Genomic DNA, 12292 nt, shown 5'->3' on the forward strand with positions numbered 1-12292 from the left:
TGGAGAACTGGGTGGAACATGATCAGAACTGTGTATGAGGAAGATTAATTTGGTAGCAGCACATGAGATTTCAATAGAGGGGAGAGAAATTCAATGTAGGAAGATCACTTGGGAGACTATTGAAATAGTCCCCAAGAGACGTAGTAATAAAAGCCTGAACTAGGGAGTAGAAATGACTGTTTGCATTTAATATCCATTTTGAAGGTCAAGTCAACAATAGGACTTGGTGATTAGTTAGATGGAAGATGATGGTGAAAGTGATGTTAATGATAACCTTGACGCTGGGGCTTTAGTAACTGGAAGGATGGTGGTAGGACCTTATCCTCAACAGAAACAACCAAGTCAGGAGTCTCTGTTTCCCAAAGGTGAGAGAAGGACATTCTGTTCCCTCTGAAAGGAAAGCTCTGCCTGGATTAGGAAGAGTGGCTGACATGTTCTGTTAAGTGATGGCATTAAATTCTTGCTATGAAGCATTCCATAAACACCCACAGCAGGTCTCAAGATCAGGGAAATATGCCAGGCTGCCATTCCTCTTTCTTCCTAGCTCAGTCTGCTGTTCCTTTCACCCTCCCTAGCTCAGCCTACCTTCCCTCTCTCTCTCTCTCTCCCCCTCGCTCAGGAAACCTAGACATCTGTCAAGTTGGAGGCAAGGAGAGGGGAGCAGAGAGAGGGAGAAGACAACAACCGGAAAAGCCAGATATCCATCTCTCACACCACCTCCTAACCAGGGCAGTGGGAGAAGATGAGGAGCAGGATCCTGGCCAGAAGAAGCCCATCCGGGCTGTTTGGTGTGACACAGTGGAGTCAAATAACCTTGGTTCAAACCCCATCTTTGATTCTTGAGTTTAGTGGCTTCTGTTTCCTCATCTACAAAGTGAGGAGGTTCCACTAATAATCTCTGAGGGTCCTCTACCTCTAGATCTTTAAAAGATTTTTTAACCCTCACCTTCTGTCTTAGAATCAATACCACATATTGGTTCTGAAGCATTAGAGTGGTAAGAGCTGGGTAACTGGGATTACATGACTTGTCCAGGGTCACACAGCTAGGAAATATCTGAAGTCAGATTTGAACTCAAGTCCTTCCAGCCCCAGGCCTAATAGTCTATCCACAGTACTTCCTAGATGCTCCAGGCTCTAGATCTTTGTAGCCCACTCAGGTGTTTAATCTATATAAGTTATATCTGGAATAAAATGCAAGAATCCTGTCTGTGAAATCAAAGGGTCTGGGTTCAATTCCTGTCCTCAGTTTACTGCCTCTGTGACTTTGGCTAATTCAGTTCACTTCCTCATCTGAAAAGATGAGGGAGTTGGACTTGATGACTTCTCAAATTCTGTCACCAGATCAAGATTCAAGGCGTAGGAAACAACCTTCGGCAGGTCTCAGGGAGGGGTGTATCCTCTCTCTCCTGGATTTGAATCCATCCATCCTTTATTTTCTAATGCTGGACACACATGGGGATCCCCCCCACTCAAACAGGGCCAAATTTCATGCTAGAGAAGCACTTCCTTGCTTCTCTCAGGACAAGGCTGGCTGCAGAGACAGGAACCTCGCAGCTGCATACATAGAAACAATCCTAATGGACAACCCACCTGCAGAATGAAGACTTTTCTAGTCTTTCAGATGCCTTTCTTCCCCAGGTTCCCTTGCACTGATCTGTATACAGGGACATTGACTTCCTATTGGCATGTAAGCTCCTAGAGGGCAGAGACTTACGTTTGAACTCTTTTTGTATACAGGGACATTGACTTCCTATTGGCATGTAAGCTCCTAGAGGGCAGAGACTTACGTTTGAACTCTTTTTGTATACAGGGACATTGACTTCCTATTGGCATGTAAGCTCCTAGAGGGCAGAGACTTACGTTTGAACTCTAGTAGCTGGCATAGAGGACAGAAAGTGGCACAGTGGATAGAATGCTGGGTCTGGAATCAGGAAGACTCATTTTCTTGAGAGTTCAAATACGGCCTCAGACACTCACTAGCTGTATGACCCTAGGCAAGTCACTTAATACTATTTGCCTCAGTTTCCTCATCTATCAAATGGGCTGGAGAAGGAAATGGCGAACCACTCCAGTATCTTTGCCAAGAAAACCCCAAATTGGGTTGTAAAGAGTCAGACAGAACTGAAAATGACTGAATGACAATAGGAAAAGTTAGCACAGACTTTGGCACATAACTTAATAAATGCTGACATGATAGTCTAAAGGGAATAATCAAACCTCAATGGCATTTTTCTCTGACGCTGGGCATACTTCTGAATGTTTTCTACCTGTGGTCAGTCAGTGTGAGCTCAAGGATTTTGAATGGCCTTTTGCCATTACTTATGGCAATCTGCTGAGCAGAAAAAGGTATCCTAAAGCTCATTACAGTTTTCAGTTATGAACCACTACTCTGTAATAGTGCAAATAATTAGATTAGCTGTGTGGATCCTTGCCACTGGACTTCAATGACTCTGGAAGGCAGGGCAGCTGGGTGGCTCAGTGGACTGAAAGCCGGGCCCAGAGACAGAATGTTGTGGGTTCAAATCTGGCCTCAGACACTTCCTAGCTGCATGTATGACCTAGGCAAGTCACTTAACATTGCCTAGTCCTTACTGCTCTTCTGTCTTGAAACTAATACACAGTATTAATTCTGAGATGGAAGGTAAGAGTTTAAAAAAAGAGTGAGGCTGATGACTTTGTTCAACTCTGCCTCACTTCAATCTAATTCATGTGGGAGTCAATGCATTGCCCCATGATATCAATGGTCCTCTGAAATGATGGATAAACAACAACAACTCTCCTTAGTATCTAGGGCAGTGATGACAACCCTTTTAGAGATGGAGTGCTGTGCCCCAACCACCACACTCCCTAGACCAAGTGCATGCCCTTTCTCACCACCAAGTGCCAGGTGCACCCTGCCCCCCTGCTTACCACAGGGGAGGGAGGAAGAGCTCCTATTGGCTGTTGAACAGAGGCAGAGGGATGTGAAAAGATGTCATCAGGCACCGTGGAGAGTGGGAGAGGAGCAGTTTCACCTGAGTCCCTCTGCCTTTCTAGTAATGAACTGGGGGGAAGGTGATACACGCCCACAGAGAGCTCTTTGAATGCCTTCTTTGGCACCCATGACATAGGTTTGCCATCACTTATCTAGGGGTTTGGACCACTAGCAGAAAACATTTTTTCTCTCCTTTTTTTTTGTCTTCCTCCCCGTTTCTTGATTCCTCTCTCTCAACAAAGACTTTTCTAAGTCTAGCATTCAAGGCCTTCACTTCTCAGGTTAGCTTTGCATGCACCTTTCTACCCTGATTATTCTCACTTCTCCAACCAAGTGAGTCTTCTTGACATCCCTGATGTAAAATCCATTCATTCCCTCCTCCTTCTGCTTTTCCTCCTCCTCCACCAGTTAATATCCCAGTCTTCTCCTAAACTCTGGATAAAAAACTCTCTTTCAAAAATTTTCTTGAGCTCATCCCACGAAAGTTTGATCACATTTATGTTTCCTACTCAATCACACTCCCATCATTTAGGTATTTCCTATGAATACTTGTGAAAGTGTTCTAGATTTGGAAGCAGGGATCATAGGTTCAAATTCTACCCCTGCTATTTACTACCTTTGTGACCTGAGTCTAGTCACAAAGTCCCTGAGCTTCAAATGCACTAGATGGTTCCTGAGGTCTTTTCTCATTCCAAAGCTATAAGATTGTCTCATCCTGTGCTTAGGTAAGGTCTGTGTTTTGGGAAGGCCCGTGGCCTGCTCTCCCCATAAGATGGAAACTCCTTAAAGGCAGGATTGTTTCTCTTCCTTCTCTCATATTCTCTTCAAGCTTTACTGAGAGCAGATTCCTCAGAGCCCAGGCGATGGGCGGAAGGATGAGTTCTGCACAAACTCAGTGCAGACACGACTCACACAGCTGTCAGTGAAGGGGGTGATGGTGAGGAAGGAGCAACCCCAGACTGACAAGAAAATCAAACAATCTTCTTTCAGTAGCTGGGGGAGAAGATGAATTCCTCAGTTAGATATGACCCATGTTAGCCCTTCACCAAGGGTCTGAGGAACAGTGAAAATCTACAAACAATTAACACTGAATCAAAGGACACAATGACCAAGGAATCTATCTGGGCTTTCTCAAGGATTAAAAAGAGAATAAGCCCTAAAGAGGTCATGTTGTCCATCTCCTGCCTCTAAGGAAAAAGACCAAAAAGATATTTTCTCATTTCTCAAGGAAGAAGGGAATGGGGTAGGCTAGGTAGTCCAATGGATAGAGCACTAGGTTTGGAATCCAGAAGATCCATCTTCCTGAGTTCAAACCTGGCTTATCACTCACTAGCTGTCTGACCCTGGGCAAGTCACTTAACTCTGCCTCAAAAAAAAAAGCAAATGAAAGAAGAAAGGAACATGGGAAGTACAAATTTACAAAGTCAACCCTTAGGTTTTTCATTAGGATAAAAGACATGTTGAAGCTCCCACCTCTACCTAGTAGTGACACCCCCCCCCCCTCCCATCCTCCAAAAGGATTCCACTAAACTTCTGATCAACTATGTCTTAAGTAAAAGTCTTGCTGGTAATGAATATATCCTTGGAGAATTTTTTCATGCATTTCATAATGTACTCCTCTAGAGGAGACAAGGAAACCTTCTACCATTTTCCCCACCTAATGAATGAATGAATGAATGAATGAATGAATGAACTTCAGAAGGATATTATTTAATCTTATGCCCAACCTCTGTGTGGGATTCAGAACCAGAAGGGATATTAGAGATAATCTATTGCTACTCCCTTTTCTTAAAAATAGAGAAACGTCTAGTTTCTGGTGTTTAACAAATTCTGGTTAACAGGTTAGGTGAATCCTAGGAAAGCAGAGTAGATTGCCCATGTCCACCTAGGCACCAGAGCCAGAATTCAAATTCAGATGGTCTCATTCTCTGGCTGACTCAGAAATGGCATCTAGCCTTAGGATCTTGTCATTGCTAGGGAAATGAATGCTTATATATGAAAAGAAATGAGTTACCGTGGGATGCAATCATGATTCTGGTGCAGGCCCTCATCATCTCATGCCTAGACTAGACTTTTCCTACTCTAGTTTGCCCTCCACTCAGCTGCCAGAATGGTCCTCTGAAAATGAAGGTTTGGCCACATCACTGTCTGCCCTCTTCCCTACTCAAGAAAATCCAGTGGCTCCCTATTCCATCTAAGATCAAGTAAAATCCTCTCTCTTAAAACTTTTCACCACATGCTCCTTTCCTATCTTTCCATCTCAGCTACTACCCATATGACCGGAATATCCCCTCTTGCTGTTCCTTCAATAAGACACTTTCTGACTGTCCTCTGTGCCAGGAATGTGCTCCTTCCTTGCTTGGTCTTCCTTTATATATTCCTTCATGATTCAGCTCAAATCTCACCTTCTGGAGGTCTTTTATGGGTCCTCCCATCCTCCCCAAGAGTTAGAGATTATCTCCAGTTTCCACTGACTAACCCTTGTGGGTACAGAGTTATATTGTATATTGTCTCTCCAGTTAGACTGTAAGCTTCTTGAGGGCAGGAACTGTTAATGCCTTTCTTTTCATCCCTAGTGTTTAGCACAGAGCCTAGCACATAGTAGGTGCTTGCTGATGGAAATTTCAATGAATACTGAATCAGTTGCATCCTCTACTTCTGCAAGGATAATCTGGCTCTGGTCCTTTATATCTCTCATAGATGGAAGTCATGGCAGTTAGGAATACTCTGCTGCCTTGTGAAAATGGGAGATTTCAAAGCACAGTTCTTTTAAGAAGATCAGGACTGAGAGTCACCCAGATGGGAAGTAAAGGCCCAGTGGAGGGCATCCTCTTCTCCAATGTTTAGCAGGAAGCAGAGTCAGAAATCACAGTAAAAGAACCTTAAAACTGGAAGGCACCTGAGGCCACCTAGTCCAATTCCTGTATCTGAAGCATAACTACTTTTTACTACACTCCTGACAAGTATCTTCCAACATGTGCTTTAATACTTCCCATGGACAGGAAACTCACTACTTTAGAAGAGGCCATTTATTCTATTATCATACATATACAATTATCTGAAAGCTCTTAATTATTATTTCAAACAGAAATCTGTTTCCTTGTAATTGCTACCACGTTTTCTCTCTTATGGGGCTACGTGGAATCTCAAAATGGAAAGAGACTTCAGAAATCACCTAGTCCAACTCATTACCTTAATAGGAAATTCCCTCCACACCACAGAAAATAATCAATCATCCAACCTTTCTTTAAAGACTTGTAGAACTAGGAAACTCATTACCTACCAAGGCAGCCCATTCCATTGTTGCACAGCTCTAAGAGTGAGAAAGGCTTCTTCCCTAGCAAAGTGAAATCTGCCTCTGAAATTTCAATCATATAATCAGGGTTGGAAGGGATCTTAAATGCCCTTAAGACATGGTAGAGAGGTGAAGTCAAACTGTGTGAGGTGGGATTCAAACTCAGGTCCTGACTCTAATCCAGCATTCTATACAGAGGTAAGTAGCTAGGTGGCAAAGTGGAGACATAAAGACCTGAGTTCAAATATGACCTCAGACGCTTGCTGCGTGTCTCTGGATAAGTCATTTAATCTCTCTGTTTGCCTCAGTTTTCTAAACTATAAAATGGAGATAATAATAGCACCTCCTTCCCAGGGCCATTATGAGTATCAAGTGGTATATTTGTAAAGTATTCAGCACAATGTCTGGCATTTTTTTTCCTGTGCAAGATCAGTTTATTAGAATGGCTAGCAAATACCAATAAATTGAATCTATGACCTCTCAGTAGTCACAGAAACTTACACAATTGAAAAAAAAATTTAAATCCTCACTTCCTGTCCTAGTAACAACTCTAAGAGAGAAGGACAAGGGCTGGGCAAATAGGGTTAAGTGACATGTCCAGGGTCACACAGCTAGGAAGTGTCTGAACTTCCTGATGCTCTATCCATCTGTGCCACCTTAGAGATGTTTAATAAATGCTTTTTTCCTTTATCTCATCTGTCTACTATACTATCTGATCTAGCCCTCTGAGGCCAGTCATTGAGCAGTCTCTTGCATATGAGTGATCTTTCAAATCTCTGAAGACAAATTATACTTCTCTCCCAAGATTCTCTTTGTGTCTGGGAGTCTTATTAAGACTTCTTCCCATCCAATATAGGCATTTGTCCCTTTTCAATTCCATCTTATAAGATTTAGCCTGGGTCAGAAGAATGAAACTCAACTTCTTTATCCTCTATTCCACAATCTGGGACCCCGTAAGCAATTTGATCATGGCAGAAAGAAGAACCAGAAAGAGATGACTTACTTTCAGTTCCTAGGACAGGAGGGATTGAGCTCTTGGACCTTCGAGATTTCATCTGCCCAGATGGAGCTTCTGCAATGAGATGAATAACAATGAAAACTAACCCTGGAGTTGGATATCAAAGCGAGTGACCTCTGGGGGTCAGTTTTCTGGTGTTTCTGCCTCCCACAGTTCCCCCTCTTCCCCCCCCCCTGTGGTCTCCTCTCCCCATTCATTTCCAGTTGTCCTCTGGGCTTCCTGAGGGATACGGGAACCGTGTGAAGATGGATCGCCATTGTTATTGTCCCTGGCTGGAAACAGGACACCTGTGCTAGGAGGGCACTAACCAAGGAGAAGCTACCGGCTGCCTTGCTTTATGAATCAGATCCAGAGAGAACATCATGAGGTTCTTGAAACTGGCCTGGACGGAAGGGTGGAGGAAGGAGTGCTGGGAGGGGTTAACCCAGAACTGCTTGCGGCAGAGTGGCAACAGCATGTGAAAGAATTGGCTAGGGTGAGGAGTGACCCTGGCTGTCAGGGAAAAGTATCCTATAAATCAGAGTAAAGTGTCAAGTTTGAAGGTACATTCTTTTTTGAAAATTTTATTTAATTACTTAATTTAGAATATTTACCCATGGTTACATGATTCATGTTTTTTCCCTTCTCTCCTTCCACCCCCCTCCCAAAGCCAATGAGCAACTCCACTGGGGTTGACATGTGCCATTGATCAAGACCTATTGATATTTGCACTAGGGAGATTGTTTAGAGTCTACATCCCCAATCCTATCCCCTCAACCCATGTCATCAAACAGTTGTTTTTCTTCTGTGTTTCTGCTCCCACAGTTCTTCCTCTGGATGTGGATAGTGGTTTTTCTCGTAGGTTCCTTCAAGTTGTCATTACATTACCCCTAATGGAGAAGTCCATTACATTCGATTGTGCCACAGTGTATCAGTCTCTGTGTACAATGTTTTCCTGGTTTTGCTCCTTTCACTCTGCATCAATTCCTGGAGGTCATTCCAGTTCACATGGAATCCCTCCAGTTTATTATAACTTAAGGTACATTCTTGCATCAATTCTCTTCCTAAGGCCTGGCATTAAGAGAATGAGGGTGGGGAGTGGGATAAGGAATACAGTGCTTTACTTTGAGGAGGGTATTTTCCTAGATATAATAGTTGTGACAGGGCCCCAGAGATCATAGGCTCAGCATAAACTTGGTGCTGGAAGGACAATTCAGAAGCAGTCAAGAAGCCCTCCAAAAATGTACATTTTTTTTAAACCCTTACCCTCCATCTTAGAATCAATGCTGAGTATTGGTTCCAAGGCAGAAAAGCTGAAAGGGTTAAGCAACAGGGGTTAAGTGACTTGCCCAGGGTCACACACCTAGAAAGTGACTGAGGTCAGACTTGTACCCAGGACATTCCATATCTAGAACTGGCTCTCAATCCACTGAGCATCTAGCTGCCCCCTCAAGTGTGGTTTTAAGCTTTAATAGCTCAACACTGAACTAAGACTTTCAGGACAACCACCTCTTAGCCTGAGTGCAGTTAATTGGACTACTTGTCCTTCCTGCTAAGTCTAGATCAGAATGCACTTCCCTCTTAGGAATTTTGGTCTTCCTTCCAGGTTCATCCAAGGCACCACTCTTCTCTGTGAAGCTCTTCTCCAATCTCCCTGGTTAAGTGTTCTTTCCTTTCTCAGTTTGCCTTGTGCATGTTTATTTCTGCACATGTTGTAGTTAGTTCCCCTGTTCTGGTTCCCCATGTAAACTCTTTGATGGCAAGAGCTGCTCTTTTCTAATCTTATATTTGTTGAGTAAAATTGCCCCTTCCTTGACTCCTGGAGAACCATGGGAGTGAAGGGGTGACCCAGCCACAGAGCTGGGTCAAGATAAAGACTGGCCTTCGTAATTCAAACTCACCCAGGCCATGGGTAACCTGCATGTATGATTATAAGTCCCTGAACCACAGAAAGAGTTCTAGATGTGGGGGGAGGCCATGTGGCAAAATATTCTTCTCAAGGCAAAACACTGTACTCTCCATCCCTCAGTTCCCATAATACCAGGGTATCAAGAAGTCATGCAGGGATAAGCTCCGAACTCCTCTGTGCTCGCTATTTTCCTCCCAATTTTCCATATTAATTTCCCCCTTGGGGAAAAGGGAGAGAGAAGGTTAATGAGTCAGAATAAGGAATATCATACCTTGTTCCCTTCCACTAGAAAAAGGAGCAGGTGGCAGGGAGGAGGCATACAGAAAGGATCCTGTTGAGTAGAAACAGAGAGTAGCTATGTACCTCTAGGGGCTGCCTTTACTCTGAGCAACATGCTCTGATGTTCCACTCACTTTTCTGTTCCCTGGGGATGATCCTGCAGGATGATCCTGGGTGTGGGGGGTAGGGTGAGAGCAGGGATGGGTGTGGAATCTGCTTTCTCAGTCTCAGGAACCCTCCTTCCTATCCCTTTCCTGCCTATGCTTGGAAGTCCAGTGGGAGGAAAAAGGGGGTGGGAATTTCTAAAGGAGGCCCTTGCCACATTCCTGTGGCTTGGCATGGGGGGAGTGTGAGGGGGATGGGAGGGGTCTGTCCATCTTTGACTCCACCTCTAGATGGAGAGATGGAAGGGGATGAATTGGCTGTTGACAAAGAATTCTCCAAGGCAGAGAGTGGCTCAGTGGATTGAGAATCAGGCCTAGAGACAGGAGGTCCTAGATTCAAATCTAGTTTCAGACATTTCTTAGCTATGTGACCCTGAGTAAGTCACTTAACCCCCATTGCCTAACCCTTACCACTCTTTTGCCTTGGAACCAATACATAGTATTCTTTCTTTCTTTTTTTCAAACTCTTACCTTCTATCTTAGAATCAATAGTAGGTATTGGTTCTAAGCATAGTATTGTTTCTAAGTCAGGAAGGTAAGGGTTATAAAAAGAAGGAAGGAAGGAAGGAAGGAAGGAAGGAAGGAAGGAAGGAAGGAAGGAAGGAAGGAAGGAAGGAAGGAAGGAAGGAAGGAAGGAAGGAAGGAAGGAAGGAAGGAAGGAAGGAAGGAAGGAAGGAAGGAAGGAAGGAAGGAAGGAAGGAAGGAAGGAAGGAAGGAAGGAAGGAAGGAAGGAAGGAAGGGAAGGAAGGAAGGGAGGGAGGGAGGAAGGGAGGGAGGGAGGGAGGAAGGAAGGGAGGGAGGGAGGGAGGAAGGGAGGAAGGATGAAAAAGACCTCTTTTTTTTTTCTCTGTCTGCTATTCGTAGTCTTTGGTTTAGCCATTAGACTAGCTCTAGAAGAGCATGGTGGGAGTGAGGGTAATGCTGCCCTATCTATATAACTCATTCCTTCTCTTTTTTCTCCTTTCTTCCTCTATCAGACCTTGGAAGACCTCTTGAAAATCTTTCTGGAGTCCCTCCCATCTTAATGATAAAATCTGTCATCCATGATAGAGGGGATGGAAGATTCAGTTCATGAGTCTAGACTCTTTGCCATATTGTTATTGACAACATTCATGAATATTTTAGAAATTGTGTCTAGTCTCTGAAGGTTTTCCATCTCTATTGAGGAACCTTTTCCCCCACATAGGCACTAAATAAACCTACAGAAGGATTAATGTTAGATTCCATGGGATTTTAAAGCTAGGAGGGGTCTTAAAAGTCATCTTCCCTCATTTATAACTAAGGAATTGAGGCCCAGAGAGCTTAGGTGATTCACTTGCTGAAGGAAACAGAGATATTAAGTAGAATAGCTAGCATTTCAACCCCAGAGCCTCTGACTTCAAATCTAACATTCTTTCCACTGAGACATACAACCTATATATAACTAGAATTTCCTATCAGTATGAGATTGGCCAGGAAGGAAATACTAGGCAAGGTGGGAGAAGGAGGGAGGCTTTGAAATCTCCCCCCACCCCAAGATATCTTTAAGAAATATTTGACAGGGGGGGCATACAGCTAAATGGCTCGGTGGCCTAGAGATGGGAGATTCTGGACATTTTCTGACTGTATGACCCTGGACAAGTCACTTAACCCCCATTGCCTAACCCCTACTGCTCTTCTGCCTTGGAACTAATACTCAGCATTGATTCTAAGATGGAAGATAAAAATTCAAATAAAAAAAAGAAAGAAAAGTATTTGAGACGAGCAGTTCTAGAGTCCATAGCACCATATCCCTCTCTCACATGAGGAAGAGTGAGCCAAGATGGTTACCATTAGAACGTTGGTGTGACCATTCAAAACCCCACTCCCTACTTCATTCCCATACCAGGTCACCCTCCACCTTTCTGTAAGACTCCTGGGAAGACCTCTCCCCTTTGAGGTCCAGGCAACATAGGGCAGAAGGGCCCTTTCCCAACTGAGAGTTAAATTATTTAATATGAACACAACTCGAATTGCTCCAATTGCCCTACATATCCTAACACACACATATACACGCACCATCCATCATGACTATGCTTATTTCAAAACAAAACAAAACAAAACAAAACAAAACAACCAAACACCTCACCACAGAGTCATTTGTCTAGTTCCCTTTAGGTCTAGGGTTTCTCAAACTGAGGGTCAGGACCTGCAGGGGTCACAGGGAATATTCCAAGAAGGTCAGGAAAGCCAGAGCTGCAGAGTTCCTGACAGCCTGTTTGGTGGTGGTAGCAGAGGACTGTGAACTCTAGGGATGGGGTGAGCCAGCTTCCTCCCTGGCTTAATCCCTCCTCCTCCCTTCCTTCCTGTAATATCTACTTTGGTGCCAAGAGAGGCCATGGCCATGGAGCTTCTAGCAGCTGGGGACTGATAGTGATGACTTAGAGAGGTGGATTCTGGGAAGCAGAGATGTGGGTTGGAGAGTGGGGGCTGTAGAACAGAGAAGCTCGAGAACCTTGGCTTTGTAATTTTTTTCACAGCTTGCTTTCTGATCAGTGGACCAGGTAGGGAAAAAAAGGGGGGGGGGGAAGTCTTAGTTCTATTTTACAGATAGGTAAGCTGAGGCACACAAGAAGAAATGTGATGGCTGAGACAAGAATCCAAGAATTGGGAACGTTCAGGTCAGGCCCTGGGTTTGACTTTGAAGTCAATCTCT

At 44.0% G+C, this 12292-nt stretch overlaps 1 protein-coding gene across 12 annotated transcripts in view; it reads right to left on the reverse strand.

Annotated features, from left to right (window-relative positions):
• MYLK (myosin light chain kinase) overlaps window positions 1-12292 on the reverse strand; it is a 475306-nt gene that overhangs the window by 94518 nt on the left and 368496 nt on the right. For 11 of the 12 annotated variants that reach the window (XM_056793546.1, XM_016433505.2, XM_007493805.3 and 8 more), the window contains one exon: window positions 7273-7341. In XM_056793546.1, the coding sequence (XP_056649524.1) occupies window positions 7273-7341 (69 nt within the window). Of the gene's footprint in view, window positions 1-7272; window positions 7342-11725; window positions 11808-12292 lie in introns of those variants that run through there. The other variant, XM_056793549.1, reaches the window with a different exon arrangement.

Source organism: Monodelphis domestica, chromosome 4 (genome assembly GCF_027887165.1).
Source record: "Monodelphis domestica isolate mMonDom1 chromosome 4, mMonDom1.pri, whole genome shotgun sequence".
Lineage (NCBI taxonomy): Eukaryota > Metazoa > Chordata > Mammalia > Didelphimorphia > Didelphidae > Monodelphis > Monodelphis domestica.